At 38.6% G+C, this 24,007-nt stretch overlaps 1 protein-coding gene across 1 annotated transcript; it reads left to right on the forward strand.

Moving 5' to 3' along the window:
• Window positions 1-5,420: 5,420 nt before the first annotated feature.
• LOC141441961 (uncharacterized) lies at window positions 5,421-21,747 on the forward strand. The gene is made up of 10 exons (XM_074106848.1): window positions 5,421-5,471; window positions 6,479-6,625; window positions 7,481-7,522; window positions 10,469-10,504; window positions 11,468-11,577; window positions 12,829-13,111; window positions 14,713-14,813; window positions 17,269-17,332; window positions 17,749-17,895; window positions 19,997-21,747. The coding sequence occupies exons 1-10, from the start codon at window positions 5,421-5,423 to the stop codon at window positions 21,716-21,718; spliced, it is 2,703 nt and encodes a 900-aa protein (XP_073962949.1). The 3' UTR covers window positions 21,719-21,747.
• The last annotated feature ends 2,260 nt before the right edge of the window (window positions 21,748-24,007 follow it).

Below are 24,007 nucleotides of genomic sequence, written 5' to 3' on the forward strand. Positions count from 1 at the left end.
GACTTATGGCGGTGAGACGTGGTCCTTGACTGTTGGCCTCTTAGAGAGGCTCAGAGTCACGCAACGAGCTATGGAGAGAGCTATGCTTGGAGTTTCTTTGCGCGATAGAATCCGGAATACGGAGATTCGTCGAAGAACTAAAGTCACTGACATAGCCAGGAAAATATGCAAATTGAAGTGGCAATGGGCAGGCCACATCGCTCGAAGAACGGATGACCGTTGGGGAGAAAAGTCCTCGAGTGGCGACCACGAACCCGAAGACGAAGCGTTGGCAGGCCTCCCACCAGGTGGACTGACGACATCGTGAGAGTAGCGGGAAACCGGTGGGTGCAAGTGGCGAGTTGTCGTTCATTGTGGCGTTCTAAGGGGGAGGCCTTTGTCCAGCAGTGGACGTCTTCCGGCTGATGATGATGATGAGATAAAAGTTTAAAACCTATAAGAGTCCTAAGTTATCGACTCTAAATCAAATCAGGCAATGTTGGGGCCAGAGGGCAAAGTTGAAGTAGTTTACGGTACGCCGTCGCCGCTCCAGAACTATAACCCGTCCAGCGTCCTAGACACACACCGTGTGTCAAACGCCACCTGTCAGTGGTCAAAAAAAAAGACTCATTGAAGAGGACTCTCACAGTTGCGGACAAACTTCGCTAGGCGCTTGGTGCAATCCGGGGCGCTTGACGGGTGAAGGTTCCAAGGGCGTCCAGTCTCGGATATAATTTTGAGTCTCGGGACTGAGACGAGACTTTATCTTCAGTCCCGGGAGTCTCGAAATTTCGAGACTTTCGAGACTTAACGACAAATCCTTTTGGCTAGTCCGAATCTGTAGCTATGACTATCATCGTAGTTGCAGATAAAGAAGTAGTGGGAGAAGAGCGGGCGACTTGAAATATTAAGAACATTTTAAAAAAAATATATAAGTTTAACACTACCATCCTAATTCAAAAGAATGCATGTCCAAAATGCAATTTCATTTAATTACACTTTTCGATACATAAACATCAATCTATCATATGAACATGTTTCTGAAAAGCTTTAGTAAAATTTTTCAAAAACTTACTAATAAAATTTAGCATATGTCCAAAACCATGACATTTCCCAAGCAGTATGGCCTTATGAGTGTAACAACGATTGCTCTTTATCCCCTCTTTACTAAGAGTTCAGATGGCAATCTTCTTCTATCCGTTTTTATGGCTTAGTTAGTGACTGCAATGCAATGAATCCGCTTGGGGTGTAGGTAACGAATAATATATGTAGATAACGAAATACAATTTCTTCCATGCATGGTCGTTAAATACTATCATGTAATGTAATGAACAACATAATCATCACAGTATAATCACAGTTTACCTAGCTAATTAAATTATTTAACGTATAGTGGATTTTTTGAGGTACTTATGAAAGTTTATTTGATTTTACTTATCGTATAGGCAGTATATAATACGTAAATTGTCTCTGTGGCCTGTAAAATTGTAATATCCTAAGTTAAAGTTATAATGTCTTTGTTCTGAAGTTTTCAAAATGTAGGCAGTTACCCGGGCCAAAAAAGAAGACTACTTAAAACAAAAGTCTACTGAAAAAGAAAATGTTTCTTGAACCCACCATGGTAAATAACGCATTGTCTTTTGAAAAGACTTACCTGTCTCCGAATTATTGACCGTAAACAATCACAAGTCCGGTCTTGCTGGCTGAATAAAATAAGTCTCGAAGTCTCGAAAATCACCGAGACTGGAACTTCAAAGTCTCGGGACCGAAAATGGTTCGAGTCTCTCGGAAAACCGAGAGTCTCGATTCCCGGGATGGAAGCCCTCCAACGGTTGTAAACTCTCGGCACTCGCAGGATACCTGACCTAAATGAAATATTGAATCGTCGCTAAAAGACATATTCTCTACGGGATCTACTAAGACTACTTGTAATAGGTAAGCTACCGTACCGATATTAAAAGGCATTAAGCTCCAGGAAGTTGGCGCCATACAGCCAGGTCTTTTAGTCGGTGAGAGTCACTGTCTGGGCTCTCTCTTCCCAGTCACCCATATTGATTTTTTCCCGACTGGACGCCGCCATCTCCTATAAAGCATTTCATATTAAATTTTAAAGCTAAAATCAAGTAAATATAGCAAGGACCTAGTGTCTTTGGCCCTTCATCCCAGCCTATATACGTCCCACTGCAGGGCACAGGCCTCCCCTCAGAATGAGAGGGCTTGGGCCATAGTTCCCACGCGGGCCCAGTGCGGATTGGGAACTTCACACACACCATTGAATTGCTTCGCAGGTTTGTGCAGGTTTCCTCACGATGTTTTCCTTCACCGCAAAGCTCGTGGCAAATTTCAAATGTAACTCCGCACATGAATTTCGAAAAACTCAGAGGTGCGAGCCGGGGTTTGAACCCACGACCCTCTGCTTGAGAATCGATGGGTCAAACCACTAGGCCACCACGGCTTAGTGTTCTTTGGCCCTTGAGGAAACTCAACCCAACTCGGCCGCGGCCCCCAGTCCCCGATAGCTCCTCTAAATAACCTTGACCTTGGTAGCGGGCCAGGTAACGGAACAGCACGGTGTGCTAAGAATCTTCAGGAGACTCCTCGCTACCATTCCCACCGGACATTGGCTCTGGCCTCGCACAATACGGTATTTGACAACTCCTGATTTTGCCATATCTTAATATTATTATGAAAATAATATAGATATACAGATAGTCCCAGTGCGGACCGGAAGACGAAGCGTTGGCAGGCCTCCCACCAGGTGGACTGACGACATCGTGAGAGTGGCGGGAAACCGGTGGATGCAAGTGGCAAGTTGTCGTTCATTGTGGCGTTCTAAGGGGGAGGCCTTTGTCCAGCAGTGGACGTCTTCGGGCTGATGATGATGATGATGATGATACAGATAGTGTTTAGCGAAGAGAAAATTTAAATCGGTTGAAAATTGGATTTATAGTGATTTTTTGAAAAATCTATATACCTGTCTCTTTCTCAAACGCTTTTTTCTATGCAGCAAGTATGGCGGTACTGGCGTATGACGTCACATGCCAGTATGTCTTTCTCTGTCTAATCTTGAATTTCAAACCTTTATAACTTTTTTATTTGTAAAGGTAGCTTAAAAATTGGTTTTCTATTCGATAACAGGCATTGTGTAGTTTTAATTTATAAAACATATACAAAATAGTCAAATACCGTATTCAAGCTGAGGATTGACGGGAAGATTGTTGAGTTGATTGTGGTTATTGACCAACATTACAGAACAAATACATTTATAAAGATTTCGCTAGGAAATTAAACAGAATTATCGCGTTGACACAAAAAGCACAGAATACTTATTATATAAAAAAAGATCAAAATAAATCAAAAGCAGTATGGAATGTTATTAATAAATTTAAAAACAATAAATCAGGTCAATCAATTAGTCAAATATCTCATAATAATTCTATCATAACTAAACCAAAGGACATAGCTAATTATTTTAATGATTATTTTATAAATCAAGTGACAAGAAATGACATGGACCGTACCAATAAGATTGAGCCGATTAAAAATACAATTTTCATGACGCCGACTAATCAACAGGAAGTAAAAAAAGCGATAAATAGGTTAAATAACACAAATAGTATTGGGCATGATGGTGTATGTACGAAAATTGTCAAGATTTGTTCGGAAGAAATTGCTGGTCCTCTAGCATATATTTTCAATCTTATGTTTGAGCAAGCGAAATTTCCTTGTCATTTTAAATTATCTATTATAAAGCCTATTTATAAAAAAGGTGATATAAATGATGTAAGTAGTCACAGACCGATTTCAATAATATCTATTTTTTCTAAAATTTCCGAAATTTTGATATATGACCGTCTATATAATTTTTTGGAAAAATTTCACATACTTAAAAACGAACAAAATGGTTCGAAAAAATAAATCGACTCAACTAGCGGTACCTATTTGATAGCCTTCATCATATAATGGATTGTATAAATAAAAAAGTTTACGTAGCAGCAATATTTATGGACATGCAAAAGGCATTTGACTGTGTAGATCATAAACACCTCTTGACTAAACTACACTTGTATGGAATCCGTGGCAATGCATACAACCTTTTAAAGTCTTATTTAGAAAACCGGAAACAAGTATGCGAATTAACAGCTATCTGTCCTCAAACAAAAATCAAAATTACGCATCAATCTCAAGTAAAATCCGTTAGATTTGGGGTACCGCAAGGGAGTACACTTGGGCCCTTGCTATTTCTTATCTACATCAATGATCTACCAGACCACATCTCGCACCCAACGGTCCTGTTTGCAGATGACTGTACAGTAATAGTAAAATAAACTGAAGTAAATATGCTAGAAACAGAAATAAAATCTGTCATAACATGCGCGGCACAATGGCTGAAAAACAATAATCTAATATTAAATATTGCCATAATTAAAATTCTGCGTTTCCACCAGCCTCAGTCCAACCCGCCTAAAATGGAAATTAATTACAATAAAATACCAATAGAAATAGTTGAAAAATGTCTGTTTCTGGGAATAGTACTTGACCAAAATTGTAATTGGAAATCTAATGTAGAAAGAATATGCTCTAGAGTAAATAGTTTTGTATATCCTCTTAGACAATTGGTTAAGTTAGTTAATCAAGAAACTGCGATCACTGCTTACTATGGGCATGTGCATTCCATTATCGCATATAGCATAATTTTTTGGGGAAATTCACCTAAATGGCACAATGTATTCCTGACGCAAAAAAGATGTGTTCGTGCAATTACTGGAATAACCACTAGGGAAAGCTGTAAACCATATTTTAAAGAGCTTGGTTCTCTTTATATAATGGAATGTCTGACTTTTGTAAAGAAGTATGACGATCGTTTTCAGAAGCATCAACCTAACCCTGAACTTAATCTTCGACTAAGAAATAGGCACATATTTCCACGAGCACACTGTGCCCTGTTCAGAAAAAGTGTATTTTGCATGGCAGTCAAATTTTTCAATAAATTGCCTGAATATCTAAAAACACTACCACCTAACATATTTAGAAATAGAATATGTAAAATATTGAAAGACAAGTGATATTATGACATACAGGAATATTTAAATGACATAGAATTGAACAATGCATGAATTAATTACGTAATGTTTTATTGTATAGAATGCTTTCTTCATTTTATTGTGTAATCCGAATGATGAAATCGTAATGATGTATTAAATAATGTAAACGATAATTAAAAAAAAAAAAAAAAACAGCATATATTACGTAGGTACCTACATGTAGATGAAAATCTCTTGTTATAATATTTGTACGCCGTGTAAGCGGCAAAAAGTGGTGAACTTTCAAATGTTGGCATAACGCCTGTTAACCATGTAACCTGCTTTTTGAACAAATAAATCTTTGACTTTGACTTTGAGCTGGAGGAAAAATTTGCATGTTTCAGTCGTACGATCACGATGAGTAACTTCTGCGCGGGAAGCCTCCAACGGGGCACTGGGGCTTGCAAGGTTAGTTAATATCATCTAATCAAGTATATTTGAAAACATTGACATGTAGTGCTTTATCTTTATGAATCATGAACCTAACTAAAGACTTTATGCGAAATAAAGATTTCTTATTCTTACTAAGTACAGTCAAACCATTACCTTGATCTAATCGTCGTAGAAAACTCTCGCAAGAATTTTAGACTAAGAGAGTGGAGAGTAAAACACCAAACAATAGAATGGCTGATTATGGAGCACCATACTAAGCATTACTGAAAACATTTAGAAAAAAGAAAGAAAGAAAATCAATTTATTTAACGCCATCAAACAAACATTTACAATTTACATGGAGAAACACAACACGAGCAATAGACCTCACTGGTCCAAAGTGATATTTATCTCGGAACCTTGAGAAAAGATCAAAAAATATGGGGATAGTTTACAACAGGGGCAATTTGTATAATTAAGAGAGCAATGACAAAATTAGGTACATAAAAAACCGGCAAAGAGCGTGTGACACGTTCAAGATAGGGTTTCGTAGCCGTTGTTTACGAAAAAATCATGTAGTATTTTTCGAAGGATCTATTTTGTACGAAATCTTACAAGTTCAGGTTTATTTTATACCCCTTTGGCTGTTAGGTATTTACTTTTAAACCACTAATAATTCTCAAGAAAACTTCGCCTATAAAGTTTATAAACCAACAGTTTAGTTTTTGGAGTTCGATTTTAATGAAAATTTGCACTTTTAACTTGGATATTTCGTAAACAGAAAAATCGTCTTCACAACCCCCATAGATAAAACACCTATCCAACGAATACCCACACTTTAGGGTTAGACCAGGGACACCCTCGCTTCATGTGTACGGAAGGTGAAAAAAAATTTTTTTTTTTTCATTTTATTTCCATTTTATCGGCATAGTTGCTATAAATAAATATAATATAAATATCTAAACTCAATGATACGCAAAGATATAGAGCCGGCCGTATAGAGGGATGTAGAGGTGACCTTTCTTGATCGTGATCTTCCCCAGTACGACGTCGGCGGGCCAGGCGTCATCGGGACCTTGCTGCACGCCGTGATCAGCTTCGGGCCGTCCCGCTGTGGCATCACGGGGGCCCCCACCGTCTTCACCAAAGTCTACAGATACAAGAAATGGTTCAAGAAAATCTTCTGCAGCGTAAGCATGGGCATCATTCTAATCTTTACTTTCTATCTGTGTTCTCCTCTCCTCTCCGGGCCCCTCCCTGCTAGGCAATTTCCTTTTTGATCGCGTTACCTATAAAGCGAGATGCCAATAAAGGCGTTATGCCGAAACATGAAATTTGCCTAAAAAGCTGTTTGCCCTAAACGAGAGATGCAGTATGCCTGAAGTGTGAAGTTGACTAAGAAGCAGATTGCCTAAAGTAGAGTGTGAGATACCAGAACACAATAACTTTTTTTTTATTCGACTGGATGGCAAACGAGCAAGTGGGTCTCCTGATGGTAAGAGATCACCACCGCCCATAAACATCTGCAACACCAGGGGTATTGCAGACGCGTTGCCAACCTAGAGGCCTAAGATGGGATACCTCACGTGCCAAGAATTTCACCGGCTGTCTTACTCTCCACGCCGAAACACAGCAGTGCAAGCACTGTTGCTTCACGGCAGGATTAGCGAGCAAGAGCTTGATCTTAAAATACTTCCTGGCGTCTTTCATAGCTTATTATATCGCTACCCAACTCGTGCATCAACTTAAACTTTAGCTGGGTGCAGGTAAAAGCAGTCGCACCTTGAGAATCAAACTCAAACCGTCATTAAACGAAATTTGTCACCTCTCAAAAATGACCCTATAGCATTTTAACGCATTCACTGCCACCTGACTTCTGCAGGTGCCACCGACGCACATGTGCGTCAAAATGTATGAATAATTATAACGGCGGCACTGGCCTTCCACCCGCTCCGTGCAACCCGCGTCACCTAGCTAGTCCCTAAGCTTCACTTATTCAACAGTTGCATAAAATACACTTTCCTAAATTATCATATTTATTTCAGGTTGTGATGACTAATGACACAGTGGTTGATTCTAATGAAATGGTAATATTCAATTTAATAATTACATTTTTCTATTAAGTGGCTGATCATGGGTTCGAATCCCACTCAAAACAATTATCAGTAAATGTCATGAGTCTATACATGCTTATTTTACCCACTTCTAGCTAATGTACAGTCTAAATACAGACCGTAAAAAGTACAGTCAGCAATTTAAAAAAAAGCCGGCTAAGCGAAAGTCGGACTTGCGTACCGAGGGCTCGGAACTTTATACCTAGGGTCCTAGGGATCTTCATTTGTTTATTATTGTGGTATGAATTTTCTTTAGTTAGGTATTAATGTTTTGGGCTTGCTGGCCCCACTCTACTAGTGGGTAGAGTAAGTAATAATAAGTAGTACATCGTATAATACCATGACCGTATTAGGAACGCATCAGGCACGGAATGTAACGTGACACGGACTACAACTTGTTAAAAAAAAAGCCTCTATTGCTGTTTACGTTTAACTTATTTGACAGTAATTAGTGTAAGTTGAGAAAGAGGCAAGAAGTTACGTAGGTACATTATACTAACTCGGTCGATCCTCCCCCTAAACAGCTTGTCTTTCGACAAAGGCCTCCTCTAAGGCTTTCCACTTACTTCTATCCTTTGTCGCACATCATCATCATCATGTCAGCCGTTAGACGTCCACTGCTGGACATAGGCCTCCCCCAAGGCTCTCCACTCAGACCGGTCTTGTGCTTTTCGCATCCACCGCGATCCCGCAATCTTAACCAGGTCGTCGCTCCATCTTGTTGGAGGCCTACCGACAGCTCGTCTCCCAGTCCGCGGACGCCATTCGAGAACCTTTTGACCCCATCGGCCATCAGTCCTGCGAGCAATGTGCCCCGCCCATTGCCACTTCAGTTTCGCAATTCTTCGGGCTATGTCGGTAACCTTAGTTCTACTGCGGATATCATCATTTCTGATTATATCCCGCAGAGAAACCCCGAGCATAGCCCTCTCCATAGCCCTTTGAGTGACTTTGAGCTTCGTCATGAGGTCCATCGTTAGCGCCCACGTCTCAGATCCGTATGTCATCACTGGCAACACACACTGGTCAAAGACTTTTGACTTCAAACACTGCGGTTATTTGGATGAAAAGACACTGCGAAGCTTCCCAAACGCTGCCCAGCCGAGTCGGATTCAACGAGTGATCTCTTTCTCTCTTTGTCGTACGCACGTACGTAACCATTCTAGGCCAGCTACTTTCTTAAAACCGTCTTCCCATCTAACTGCCTACCTCACTTCTTCTGCTTTTCTAGGGTACCATTCAGTTTTTTTTTTATACGACTGGATGGCAAACGAGCAAGTGGGTCTCCTGATGGTAAGAGATCACCACCGCCCATAAACATCTGCAAACCAGGGGAATTGCAGATGCGTTGCCAACCTAGAGGCCTAAGAGGGGATACCTCAAGTGCCAGTAATTTCACCGGCTGTCTTACTCTCCACGCCGAAACACAACAGTGCAAGCACTACTGCTTCACGGCAGGATTAGCGAGCAAGATGGTGGTAGCAATCCGGGCGGACCTTGCACAAGGTCCTACCACCTGCAGTTATTATTTTAGTCCACTTCTCACACAACTTGTTAACGGCGTGTAATACCTATAAGAAGCGTATCGGCGCCGAAGCGTTTTGACGCTCCGTGCATGGCACGCGACGGCGTCGGTTGGTGAAACGTGCTAGTGGGCATAGTCTCATACTTTTCAATACAACGGATATACTTTTGCCTGAAACGTTCCTATTACGATCATGGCATCATACGGTGTAGCAGGTGTGAGTTCATTTCGTTCTACTGTTTTTATCCGATTTTAAAAATGGAGTAAGTTGTCAAATTAGCTGTTTTTAGGGTTCCTTTGACAAAATTTTAATGACAAAAAAGGAACCGGCATGTCTGTCTATCCGACCATCTATCTGTCAGGGAATGTAAAGACGACTTTTCGATACAGTGATTCGTTCAACTTTAAAGTGCATTTTTTGTTAAAATAGAGCGTCTCTCCCCGTCTAAAAGCTAAACAGAAGTAATGGTTTGAAAATTTTGACAAAAATCATGATTGTAGTTAATATATAAAACATTATAATAAAACATTTAAACTTTAAAGCTTCGCGATCTGGAAAACATTTTGATGTGGAAATTGCATCTCTCGAGAGTAGGCGCACGTTCAGAGATCAGGTCATGTTATTAAAAATATTATTAAATGAGATTGACTCCCCGTATCTTTTGAGTAAATTAGGTTTGAGAGTACCTCGCCTGAATTCGAGAAATCTTAATTGTATGCTTCATGTACCCTTTACTCATCGCAAATATGCTGCGGACTCATTTGTAAAATGTATAACAGCAAATTCTCTGATATTGATATATTTAGCATTTCTCTTAGTAAATATAAGACTGTCATTAGTAGTAGTTAAGTAATGTTATGCCATTTTTTTGAGAATGGGTTATATGCACGTTCTCTTTTTTGCAAGTAGCCTTTTTCTTTTCTTTGTGTGTTTGTTATTTCTTTACTCGTTTTATACTTTATTATTGGGAATTAATAACCTGTGGCAACTTTGTTGGTTAATGTTTGATGTCATTGTTTACAATGTAAGTTTTATTGTACCGTTTGTTCCCAAATACATAAATAAATAAATAAATAAATAAATAAATATCAAGGAAACTATTACGGCTAAGTTTGCTAGACAATTATTAGTAATTTAAGAGTAAATAGCACCCTAACTGGAAAATTCCGTACAAAATACAGCAAAGTATTAGGTACTGTCGCCTTTAAATATTTCTGAGCGGCCAAAGTCATCAAAAATATAGAAACTCTAATACCTTAATAATTGAGTGAATGTGCTCCGAAATATCTGATGGCGATGTAGTTACTTGATTTTTTCGTAAAAGGGCTGCGCAATCCTATCCTGGGTGTGCCCGACATCTTTAGTATCGTGTCAAGTCTCACATTTGTTTCAGGAAGGGCTAGCTGTGGTGGGGCCCGATGGGAGGAAGGTATTTCGTGCACAAATCATACTTGAAAATTGACTAAAAAACTATTTATCTTCAATTGCTATGACTGTACCATCGAAGCCAGTAACATCTCGAAGTCAACAGAAATACTTAAAAAGATAAAAATGACAGGATTATTTAGTCGTAAATACCTATAGCCTTATTCATAAATAATCCTTAATTGAGGTTTGATCGGTCTGTTACTTAGCAGACTGATTAAGCTTGTTAGACGGTTGTCAAGAAGTATGATTCATAAACGCTTGCTAGCAGTCTGCCAGTTGTTGAGCTGCTGATAGACGAATTAGACGCGTTATGTTGGCCATCTTGACAAATCAAAGAAAAAAAATGGCCTCATCGAAATTTAAAAAAAAAATGACAGCATTGACAGCAAATTAGCAGGAAAAAAATAAAAAGTGAGATGTTTGTTTTCCCGCCATTTCCGATCCGCATGTACCTAAGTGCAAAAAGCCGTAATTATGTTAATCATCCTAATTTTTTTTTTCATATTTATTGTTAGTAAAGTAGCAGTAATAAATACCTAATTTAGAGGATTTTTAAATACAAATTCCTGAAAATGATTTTTCCTGGATTTTTTTTAATCTTTGCGTAACCCTAAAAATATCTTCGGTATGGTTTTTTGCTCTTGTCAAAGTTAGCTGTTCAAACTTGTGGTGGTCATTTTGTGACTTAGCAGGGAGATAAAGGAGGGTTTACGGTCCACTAACTTTAGCAGAGCCTTGATCGACTGATTAGCGCTAACAGACGTTTATGAATCATGTTTTTTAGCATCGGGCCTTCAAGGAGCCTTCAAGGAGGCTCTAACTTTTTATGAATAAGGCTGCTACTCTCTATAATTAAAAAAACTACTTTTTCTACTGTCAACTACTTTCTACTCGCTCACAAATCGCGAGTGTGATAACCCTCTTAGCATCTGAACCACTGAACTGCGTGTGTTGTACGCCACAGGTCAGGAGGTACCCGTTCGTAGCCAGCGTGTTCATAAGGGATAAGTACGTCTGCACCGGAGCCATCATCCGAAGAGACCTGGTCATCACAGTGGCATCTTGTGTCGAAGCGTAAGCAATTACTTTTTACCCACGACTTTGCTCCCGTAAACCATCAAGGGAATCCCCAAAAAAGTTCCTGTCTGAAGTTGGTTAATCAAGATTTTTGGTTATTTTACAAGTGCCCATCCCATGAGAACATGAATACGTTTTCCTTAAGAACACATGTGCATAAATATGTCGATGAACATATACTTGTGCATAGATAGAGTTTGACGACAAAAAATGCTAAGCATGGCTAATATTTTTTGACATTGATATATTTTGCCAGCGCTTGGGTTACTTCTCCAGTTAAAATGGGTCTCGACCTCCAACATCAGACTGCACCATGCTTTACGATCTTGCGCCTCCTTACCCGAATGGTGACTGTGAGATAGAAAAGGTCTTTCTGGGTGGACTACGTCCACTCGGTCGTAAATAGTTATTTGTGTCACAAGGGAGCAAAATGGTGTATTTACGGCGAGGGCGTACATTGAATCCAGAATGTAGCGAAGGATTCTACAATAGAATCCTGAGCTGAAAATGAAAATAATTTAATAATAATCATTGAAGATGAAAATAATTTTGCTCCCGAGTGGCTCATACAACTTTTCACACCGAGCATTAAGAAAGTTGAAAAAAAAATCTATATTTTTTTATGTTTAATGTTTATTGTACTCAAAAAGAAGTGTTACAGGTAACATAAACTTAAGTAGGTACAAAAAGATCTTAAGTAAGTGGTTGAGCTTTCGACCCCTAAACTAGGTTTAAACCTGTGCCTTAGGGGCTTGAGTTCGTCCGAAATTAATGTCTTAAACAAACATGTTCTTGGATAATGTACCTAACACATTAATCAGTAGTAAAAATGAAATATATGAAAAAAATAATAATAGGACGTCATCCCTCGGTGACAAGAATTTTGGTTCAGTAGTGATAGGTTTCAATGGGATGAACGTTGGGATACTTACAATCTAACTGTAATAGTTGAGGTAGATCTGTCATTGTGATTTAACTATTATTAAATATTATTAAAAAAACAGCCAGCATAGAAAATAGAGTGGCATTACAATTATCAACTTCAAAACATTTTTGGGCTAATGTGACAAATTTGTACGTTGCCAGTTTCAAATAAAAAAAATAAAAAAAAAAAACTTCAAAAATTGGCATTTGCAATAAAACACTTAGAAAAGGGAAGGAGAGGTGTGAAAAAATGTTTTCGTGAATTAAAATAAACAGAAAATATTTCAGAGCTTGACAGTGGATTCAAATTATTTGTTTCATCAGGCATCACGTTTTGAGCAAATCCGGGAGGAGAGCTTTCATCACCACCGTGAACGTCCGCGTCGGCAGCGACCTGTACCCCCGCGGGACCAAAATTCCCGTCATAGACTTCCACTTCCAGCGTAGCTTCAACCAACAGACGTTACAGTACAATCTGGTCATACTCGTTCTGAAGACCAAAATTGATTTCATAAAGGGAAGAATTGCGGGCGTTCGCGTGAGCAACGCGACCAGACTGAAGTACAAATATACGCAAATCTCAGTTGTAGGGTGGGGGGCCGATTGCGTAAGTAAATTACTGCAGTTTGTTATTTATTACAGTTAACTGATAGACGCAGTGTTGTTGGCAGAGCTCCCACTAACTAGATCAGTGGTGGGCAAACTTTCTTCATGGGGGGCCAGAAAGTTACAGATATTTTAGAGGAGGGCCAGGATTACACCGTTCTATTTTATACTTTTTTATATTTTTGCCAAATAATTAAATTATATTATGATCGCAGGCCATACAGGTAGGTACTATTCACCTCGAAGGAACGTCGGCGAGCGAATTAAATCCCTTCGCGGGCCAGAGTTGGCCGTACTTTGCCCATCACTGAGCTAGGTGGACCGTTCGTTGTGGTTGTAGTGTAAGAACACTCCTCTTCGCCACCAAAGAAGGGGTAGCATTTTTTCAACAGTGGATGTCGTCATGTTCATGATGGCTTATTTTTAACCCCCGACGCAAAAAGAGGGGTGTTATAAGTTTGACCGGTATGTAAGCCTGTTTGTCTGTCTGTGGCACCGTAGCTCTTAACCGTGTAGACCTACTTGGATGCGGTTTTTTTTTTATTTGCAATCAGGTTTTCTGGTGATGATTCTTAGACATGTTTCATCAAAATCGGATACCGTAAACTGCTTCAACTTTGCCCTCTGGCCCCAACATTGCCTGAGTTGATTTAGAGTTGATAACTTAGGACTCTTATAGTTTTTAAACTTTTATCTTCACGGGAATTATTTTTACGGGGAGACAAAAGTTTAAAAACCTAAAGGGTACTAAGTTATCGACTCTAAATCGAATCAGGCAATGTTGGGGCTAAAGGGCAAAGTTGAAGCAGTTTACGGTAATTCGTTTTTTGAGATATTGACTTTGAAGCGACAAAGTCGGGGGTTTTCGAACTTTTTGTTGGTTAGGTTATAGAAGCTTTTATTTAACTTGCAATGTATGTACCTACATAATATGTATGTGTGTGTGCGGGTCATATGGATGGGTTGAATTTGGTCCACTTCCAGTTGCAATTTGGCATAATTATGTAAATCTGGTGACAGTTCAATAATCTGGTAGTGATATCCTAGTGGTCCAGCCAGAATCGTCTTCGCTGGACGGAACTCCTCAACAGTTAATGGCATCGACTTAAAATTTGGCACGGAAATGTAGTTTGAATGACAATCATTATGCAAGTAAAGCTTGCATTTGCAAGGTCACCAAATAAAGCTTGTATTAAAATGAAGTTTTTATCAAAAAAACTTATTGTTTTAGTCACAATCCATACTAATATTATAAATGCGAAAGTGGGTGTGTTTGTATGTTTGTCCATCTTTCACGTCGAAACGGAGTGACGAATCGACGTGATTTTTAGCATACAGATAGTTTATGGGCCAGAGAGTGACATAGGCTACTTTTTATCCCTGAAAAAAGCACAGTTCCCGAGGGAACAACGCGCGATAACCGAATTCCATGCGGGCGAAGCCGCGGGCAAAAACTAGTAGCAAAATAAATATAAGACATATAACCTATTTATACTTATTATGAAGTATCGGGCGCGCGCATATACGAGTATGACATGGGGCGGGTGGCGAATTTGTGATAGAGCAAGAGGTTAAATTTTATCCGGTTTTATTTTGTTTTAGCCGGCGACAAACACAGCACCAAGAAATGAACCAGGGCTACTTTTACGGAGTGTGTTGTTGAACAGAACTTTGTACGAAGATTGCCGCAGAAATTATTCATTGTAAATATGAGTTTTTTGGTAACACTATAAATATATTATACTTTCTTTCGTTCACATACCTACATAGGGACCTTCAGACCATGTGGCTCTAAATCCAAGGATCGATTCTACTCGCATAATTGAGCTACTTTTGTTCTGCTACTTTTTAAAAAAAAATCACTGTTCATTTAATTTTTAGGGTTTAGGATCACTCACTCTTGCGTCTGTCCGTCTGTCTGTCAAAGCCAATTTACTCCGAATCTACTGGATCAAATCAGGTGAAATTTGGTAGGGTGTAATCTTATGACCCAAACACAGATGTGCAAAGTAAATAAGTATTTTTCACTTCTCATGCTCTAAATGTAGGTCAATATAGCCTTACGAGGCGGGAGTAAAGTAACTTTAGTCACTAGGGAGTAAAAGTATTTTTTTTTAATTTACTTCGATAAATAATAAACTCAAACAGATTGTGTGTGGACCATTTTCATGACGAAAATGTTACGTTCTTAGTCTGCGTGGTCTTCCTTCTATACTTTTCCGCATAGAAGGTGGAGCCATTCTATTTATTCCAGTTTGTGCCGATGCGATTTTGTTATATCTATGTCTGGTTGGGAAAAAATACTTACCGCGAAAACTTTGAAATTGTTGTGGAGCGTAAATCATAGACGATTAAAATAAATTGATTATTTTCACAATGTCGTCATTTGATAGTGAAAATTATGATGTCGAGCAAAGAGCCAAAGACATAATGAGGGCTATCGCGTATGAATTCGCCACTAGAGGCGCTAGTGTAGCGTGAGGTCTCCCAAATGTCAAATCTCATAGTTTTTCATTTGATTCCCATATTGTTACAATAGAAAATATATTTTTTATTCCTTCGCCATTCAGACGCCATATTGAAATATTATATACCCTATGTCACTCCGACAGTTATGGCAAATCCAATGATACCTCATATGTTACAATCCGTCCAGCCGTTTAGGCTGCAGCGAGGACCAAAGAAATGGACATACATGCCCACATACATACATACATACATACATACATACATACTTACATACATACATACTTACATACATACATACATACATACATACATACATACATACATACATATATACAAACATCCGCTCGAAAAACATAACCGTCCTTCGGGCAGTCGGGTAAAAACCTCACGCAACAGTGCGCCATCTAGTGAGACAAAAAACGATAGCCCTCATTGATAATCTTTTGCCGCCAAAATCTAGAACGATTTATTTAAAAACCTATGAAAGTTTTATGGACTGGAGGAATAAGAAACACATTAATTCTTTCACAGAAATGACTATTTTTTTCTCGCAATCGAAGTGAAAAATAGAGTTTTCACCTCGAGACTAAAAGTCAATATAAACCCTCGGATAAATAGACACCCTCGCTAAAGCTCGGGTGGCACCTCGGCTTACTCGGCTACATATAGGTTATTGGCTTATTTTAGTCCCTCGATAAAAAATATACTCTTTAATAAATAAGGGTCTTTTTCGGGGACAAATTAGATTTTAAAAAAAAGTTTTGCAAACTTTACTGTGTCATATTCCTATTCAATGAAAGGGCTTGTTATGAGGATTTCAAATAAGTATATATTTTTTATTATTGTAAAATAAATAGTTTTGATTTTATTCATAGAAGAAAACGAAAATAATAAATATTAAAAAAAAAAAAAATTTAGTGTTAATATTATTTATATTATACATCATCATCATCCCAGCCTATATACGTCCCACTGCTGGGCACAGGCCTCCTCTCAGAATGAGATTTATATTATTATTATTATATTAATATTATATTTTTGTAACTTTTGTTTGTAACTATTATGTGTGTGTTGAATAAACTTTTTTCGTTCATTCAAAATTGAACATCCCCCCCTGATCTCCGAAACTACTCAGCCTAAAATTTTGAAAAAAACACCAATATAGTTCATTGCTTGTATATGTATTACAGGGAAGCCTTTAAGAATTCTATCAATTGAAAATAAAGTGGTAATCTCAATACTCAATATAATACGTTGGCTTACGGAAAATAGTTCACTAAAACACCACTAAGCAAGCACCGTAAAAAAATATATAAAAGAAATAAAGGAAAACATTTGACTTTGGCATTGTACGGAACCCTCTCCACGCGAGTTCAACTTAATTTAACATTGCCTATGAAATTTCATGATTGTAGAATGTAATATATATGCTAACGTAATTACCATGACTTCACAGAACCCTTACTATGTAATAAGAAGGCCTCAACATTAAACAAACTGATAGCTGTAAACTTTATTTTATCGAGTAGGTACAAAATGCTTACCCAAACATTTTGTGTACTTATACATTTCAGGAATATGCGAATTACTCGGAAAAAGTATACAGTAGACAAAAATAAACAAACTTCATGCTACCGGCGGCCCTCTTAAAATGACTGTAAAATGTAAATCCGTTATCTTATCTTTCAGGAATGAAAATACCACTTTCTTCATGTCAAATCTCCACCAGTGCTTAGTGCCGGGAGGCTGGGGAGTAAGTGTGGTTTTGGCATTACGTTTAATTCCTAGAACTCAATAATTCAAAAGAAAAAAGGCAAAACAAATAATATTGAACTTGGCTCTCATTTCACATTTACGTTTTTGATTCGCACTTGCATGATTGACGAAAGTCTTTACTTGAGGTCTAGTACCCTCAAGATGGGAACGTTAGTGCGGTAAGCATAAGCAGTCAATTTTACCCACAGCAAGCGATTCCAGCACCACATCTCAAGGGTCTATCTTTTTGCATCACACAGTTTTTTAATTTCCTCTTCGCAACTGCCAGTATTGTGGATCCTAGGTAGATTTAACTCTGGACAACTTCGCAATTAACTATTCTGCGTAATCCAGGTCTATTGTTTGTTAGTCTTACGAGCCACCATCATTTTGGTTTTGTCGTTTCTTATTCAGGGCGACAGCCTCGGCAACCTGGTCCTGCTAAAGAACAGGTTGTATGGATTGGTGAGCATAGACTGCTCGCGGCGCTCGCCCGCATCTCCGATCGTCTTCGTTAAGGCCCCCTTCTTCAACTGGTGGATCAACGGCATCATGTGCCAGGTGAGGAGCTTGGCCGGCTTGCCGAGTATCTTCATCAAGACCGTCGTCTTCTCTTGGTGGATCAACAACATTGTGCCGGCATGTAGCAAATGATTTATCTGGATCGTGTCAATATTCGAATGCTGCAGTATCCATCTGACGCGGGTACTCTGCCAGATATTTTGGCCGGTGCTCTGTCGCAGTCACCACTTTAGGAGAATTTAGTGGAGGAGTTAAATAACCTCTGTCGGGTTAATTTGAGCTAATTTAATTACAGAAAATGCTAGTTTATATACTGAAATATTTCTAAGATAATAAATGGGTGGCTTTGAATCGATCGCGCATGAAATACCGCAGCATTCCAAATCTATCGACACGATTCAGATAAACCGTGTGCGACATACCGGTGCAAACATCAAGTGCCGCGTTTAGGCTTGATTTCCTTCTACGCTGACGTCAATCGCCGAACGAATAAACACAAATATTCTATGGACCACCACACAGCGAGACGCTGCAGGGCTACTACGAAACTCGAAACTCGAAGTTCGAATCGTACCGTCCCTCTCGCTCTCTTATTAAATAGTATAAGTGTCAGAGGGACTGCACGACACGAACTTCGAGTTTCGGGTTTCGTAGTAGCCCTGCTGGTGTTCGCGGCAGATTTATTGCTACGCGCTGCTGATGGCGCACGTCGATTTTGCTCAGCAACGCCGCGCTCGTCGATTGACCTGGCGCGTTTTGCACCGCTATCGCGCAATCAGGGTGCGAAGCTGACCGGTGAGCTGTACGGGTTTGCGCAGCGCACTGTTCCGTACAGCGATTGGTTTGGCACTGCGGGATTTTTCTTTGTCATACACGCACGACCGACGGTATGCTCGACCGACGTCAGCGTAGGCGGAAGTCAACTTGGAACAGCGCGTTGCCAGCCCGTTTTTCTTTCCATAGAGCAGCCATTTACTTAACACGCGACTACGTATTTAAGAAACGCGGTGTGCAAAAGCCTTTACTTGGTTCTAAAGTTCGCTGATAAAAGAATTAAGATCTAAAGGAATAGAATAATCTGGAATAGATAAAGTAAAAAACTTATAACATAAATATTGATGCTCAAGATTTGATTTGACAATTTTTTACCAAGAAACTACTTTACACATCAACACTAGGTGCCATTAGCCAAATATGTGGTCTACCATCATAAAGTTGATATCGTTTGCATGTCATAAAACAATAATGCCAATAGACGTGTCAGTCAACTTGAAAGTTCGACCTTAGCGACATATTAATTTGATATGAACTTGTTTAAAAATTGATTGACCACTTATTAAGCTGATGGTACCTGTACATCCTACTGTACTACTACTAGGTAGGTACTATAAAATATTGAAACATAGATTTAAGTAACTCAGAGAATAAAATTAAGTGCGGAAGCTAATTTTATCGACTAACAGTTTTTTTCGGTTTATCTATACCTACTGAAGCAATACATATTTCCAAAGATATGTTTAATTATTTTAATATAAGTATGTTAGCTCTTTTAGCCTGCGACACAGAGTTCTCTAGTAACCCTAGTGCAGGCAAACGTGTAGCATAGATTTTTGTAAAACATTGTATTTTATTATCTTGTGCTGGTAATTATTCAATAAATCATCATTATTATTATATTATTAAAGAAAATTTATAGACTTTCATTTTCACAAAATTTCTATGAGCTTTTATATTTTACTAGCTGTTGCTCACGACTGGCCGCGTAGAGTTTGTTTATGGCTATTTCGCTGTGACTATGCACTATCCCGGGATAAACTATCCTATGTCTTTACACGTCACTCAAACTATAATGTGTACCGAATGTCATCTAAATCGGTCCAGCGGTTTAGACGTGAAGAGATATAACACACAAAGAAACAGAATTACAAACTTTCGCATTTATAATATTAGTATGGGATAAGGATTTCTGCAGTAACATTACTTAATACGTATCGACGGGTCTCTGACTCAAACATTTTAGATAAACGTTCTAAGCAGATATTTCAATTTCATATACAAGGTTGAGTCAGGGACAGGTCGATATGCATATCAATATCACGTTTAAAATTAATGATATTATAATTTCGCTTCTTCTCAACAGTACAAAGAACGCTTTGACCCGAGCGATGAAAGTAAAGTATCTGATTACGGATCACTTGAAAACGTCACCAGTGCAGAAATGTCAATAACTATTGGAGAAGAAATACACTGCAACGACTACACCGGCGCACCACTGAACTGTAGTTCAATAAACATGACGACCTACTATTGCGAGAGACTAAATGGTAGTCCGTTACCACATGGCACACCAATTGAATGTGAAGACATCGACGATGATACCAAAATTAAATGTGTCCCAGCAAAAGAAACTGAAATGGATCGTAACGACATATCTCGGGAAATGGTACACTGGCCGCATAGTTCGACACACAATGGTGCTATTTACTATTGTGAACCAGATAGTAGAAATACATCAGTTAGAAGCTGCAATCATACTAATGTTGGTCTCACCTGCTACGAGACAAATTGCACAGAAAGCGTTATCGATCGAGTAATATATTGTGACTATAGAAATTGTACACAATGGGCGGGACCTACGGATCTTGTATCGTGTAGATTCAGAGAGCGTTATTGCTTAGACCTAAATCGTAGACCAACCCATTGTCCAGGTAAAGTTCTTAGAAACTGTTATTACGTAAAAAAGCAAGGTATTGTTTGTAAAAAAAGGAAATGCCATAACAGAGAAGTAGATCGTTCCGTGTGGTCACATAGAGTAGTAACACAGTGTGACTTTACAATTGATTGCCAAGACCAAAAGGCACGGTGGCGCAACTGCTCAGAAGCGAAAAGGAAAAGGTGTATAACACTTCACGATGTAAACGCTTGTATAAAGTATAAATTTCGATATTTTTTGCAAGGTTTTTGGTTTATCGGAGGTGACTGGGAAGAACCTTATTGTTTTGACATACAACGTGAACATTTTGCATGTCCAGAATACAAGACGCGAACCAATTGGACAAAGTGTACATATCTGGAGAATTATATATATGACGAGGCAATTATGTGTGCAGAAGAATTATGTAGCTTAACACACTTACTTGATATTTCTCAATTTAATTTTTGTAGAGCTCGAAATTATTGTTACACGACCAAAGGCCACTCAGGGCAAAGAATTAATATAACTTTCGACTGCCCAAAGCGTGGAGAAAACTGTAGAAAATTGCACGTTGATGAATATCAATTTAATTTACCATATGACCCGAAGCAATATTCATCCAATTACATAATGATTTGCGTACGATCAAAATGTACTTATATGCATAAAGTCCCTGTGCATTGTAAATCAAAATCACGTATTTACTGTCACAACGACCATGTCGAGCTAGAGTGTCCTCCACTTGATACAGTTGACGATAATTATAAGGTAGTGGCACTCCGATCCCGTGTAGATGATGACAATCTTTATAGTGACGATGATATAAGATTTACTACATATGCAACTCCAATATATATCCAAAATAACGCACCCCCATTCAAAGCTCAGGCTGATGTTAATGATTGTGCTGATGACGATCCTGATAACGATATAGAATCGGTCAAATATGCGACCCCAATACAAACACAAGCTAATGTACCGTGGCTTCAAACCCGTAGTTTTGTTGATGATACTACTGATGACGGTCTTAGTAAAGACGTAAGCATAAGAGAGATTTCAATAAACGTACCGGCATTTAGGGCTCAGCCAGAAGATGGCAATGAAGTTGCTCACGTTCTTGATAAAGATGACGACGCTATGTTGGACACGTATGAAGAAACAACGTAGGGAAAATAAAGATGATTTTGTGTAATATACACCGTGGGCTGTTTAAACCCGACCGATTTTAAGCTAAGCTTAAATGGAGTAAAAAAAGTGGTACAACATGTAACAACAAGTTGAAAAATCTCAAGTGTAACACACCCTAAGAATGTGATGTAACTAGGCGCACTTAAAACTTTTTGCGCAGAAACACTAAAAACATTATTGGCCAGTACCTAATAACTAAGTTTGGTGTCCAACTACAAAAAGTTTTTACTACAGAGAGTATATTGCGTGTAATGAAGATGTGACTTACCGCTAAATGCCAGTGTAGTACTCGTATTATCGTAACAATATCTTTATACATGTATCGCTAAACTAGACTTAGGTTTTGTTTCTGCGTTTTATCGCTAGAGTGCAAACTATGTGCCTACGCTACGCTAATAACTGGCCGGTAAATTGAACTTAACGTCGCTAAAATGTCAACGTCCAAAATTATTATTCTGACTGTCACGCAAGATTCATTTGCAAATAAATTTTAATAAAAATAATCACTATGCCGCATTATCCTTCGGCTCATTTAGCGGATATCCATTTCATTTATGGATTTTGCAATGGAAACTCGCATAGGGCAGTTGTTGAATACAGAAGAAGATTTCCTAACCGACGAATTCCGCATCATTCCACTGTACCTACACTACCTACATACTTGACATTTGTTGTCATAAACTAGTAAACAATCCATGACACATATTCACTTTTCACTCGCTGTGCATCGTGTGGTATCGGAATGATTCGTGAAGTGTCGTGTTTGCTTACTCTGTTTCTCGATCATGGATTGGATTTTCTTATTCACACTCTTGATTAAAGATTTGTTCACAATGAAGTACTAAGCTTAATTGATTTATTTTGTCCCAAAAAAATAAAAAATGCATAATTGGACCTATGTTCATAACATTATTTACTTATAATATCGTCAGAAATACGTGGTTGAAATCGGTCGGGTTTAAACAGCCCACGCTGTACATAGCACGGAGAAGAGATGGCTGTTGGGCAGAAAAGTTCTCTAATGCGTAGGACGTCCACCAACGACATGGGCGGATGGCCTGGTAAATTTCCAGGTTTACAGTGGATGCAAGCCACTTCCAACCAAAGCAACTAGAAGTCTATGGGGGACAGTGGACGTCCTACGGCTCGTATGATAATGATGATGATGATTGTGTAACATTCAGTAACTAAATTAGCAATAACAAACAAATTAAAGACGAATAATTTATCGCAGTGGAGTTTTTTTTATCATTTAACATAATACTTGCTTTAGATTTGGTAACCGACCTACTCGGATTCTCTTTTGCTTGAAAAAAATAACTATTTTGTAGTCTTTATAATCGTGTTTTCGACATAAAGAAAGTTCAAAAATGAAAAAAAAAACCTAAGGGAAGTCGATTAAAACTAACAAGATAGAACGGCACGGATCATAGCTCTGTAAGCAAAAATCAAAAATAAAATAAAAATGTTAACTTAGATGTTAACCTAACTCTATCGATCGATTATTTAATCAAAATATACCTCCACTGGGAAGATTCCGTACACAATACGAAATCCTTAGATAAATATTACTTGATTTTTTCGTAATGGCTACGGAACCCTATCTTGGGCTTGTCCGACACGCTCTTGGCCGATTTTTATACATACAAATATTTTGTAAATAGATTTCTTCTTCTTTTTAACCCCCGACGAAAAAGAGGGGTGTTATAAGTTTGACCGCTATGTGTGTGTGTCTGTGTGTCTGTGTGTCTGTCTGTGGCACCGTAGCTCTTAAACGGGTGAACCGATTTGAATGCGGTTTTTTTTATTTGAAAGCTGGTCTATACTTCAAACAATAGGGTGTTTCATTCATCGAAAGAATCTTTCGATGCACCTTGCGGGCAACTGTTGGTTATTTAGATAGGTTTGATTGTGCGATCAATGAAACACCCTAATTTTTTTTAGTAAAGAAGAGAAGTAGAAATATATTTACAAAATATTTGTATGTGTAAAAACCGGCCAAGAGCGTGTCGGACACGCCCAAGATAGGGTTCCGTAGCCATTACGAAAAAATCAAGTAATATTTTTCTAAGGATTTCATATTGTGTACGGAATCATCCCGGTTGATGTATATTTTTAACCGACTTCAAAAAAGGAGGAGGTTCTATATTCCAATGTTTGTATTTTTAACCCCCGACGAAAAAGAGGGGTGTTATAAGTTTGACCGCTATGTGTGTGTGTCTGTGTGTCTGTGTGTCTGTCTGTGGCACCGTAGCTCTTAAACGGGTG

This window comes from Choristoneura fumiferana, chromosome 24 (genome assembly GCF_025370935.1).
Source record: "Choristoneura fumiferana chromosome 24, NRCan_CFum_1, whole genome shotgun sequence".
Taxonomy (NCBI): Eukaryota; Metazoa; Arthropoda; class Insecta; order Lepidoptera; family Tortricidae; genus Choristoneura; species Choristoneura fumiferana.

Coding starts and splice junctions, on each gene's coding strand:
- LOC141441961 (XM_074106848.1), top strand. CDS start 5,421: ATGAGTAACTTCTGCGCGGGAAGCCTCCAACGGGGCACTGGGGCTTGC. Junction 6,626..7,480: donor TCAAGAAAATCTTCTGCAGC/GTAAGCATGGGC, acceptor TATTTATTTCAG/GTTGTGATGACTAATGACAC. Junction 10,505..11,467: donor TGGGGCCCGATGGGAGGAAG/GTATTTCGTGCA, acceptor TGTACGCCACAG/GTCAGGAGGTACCCGTTCGT.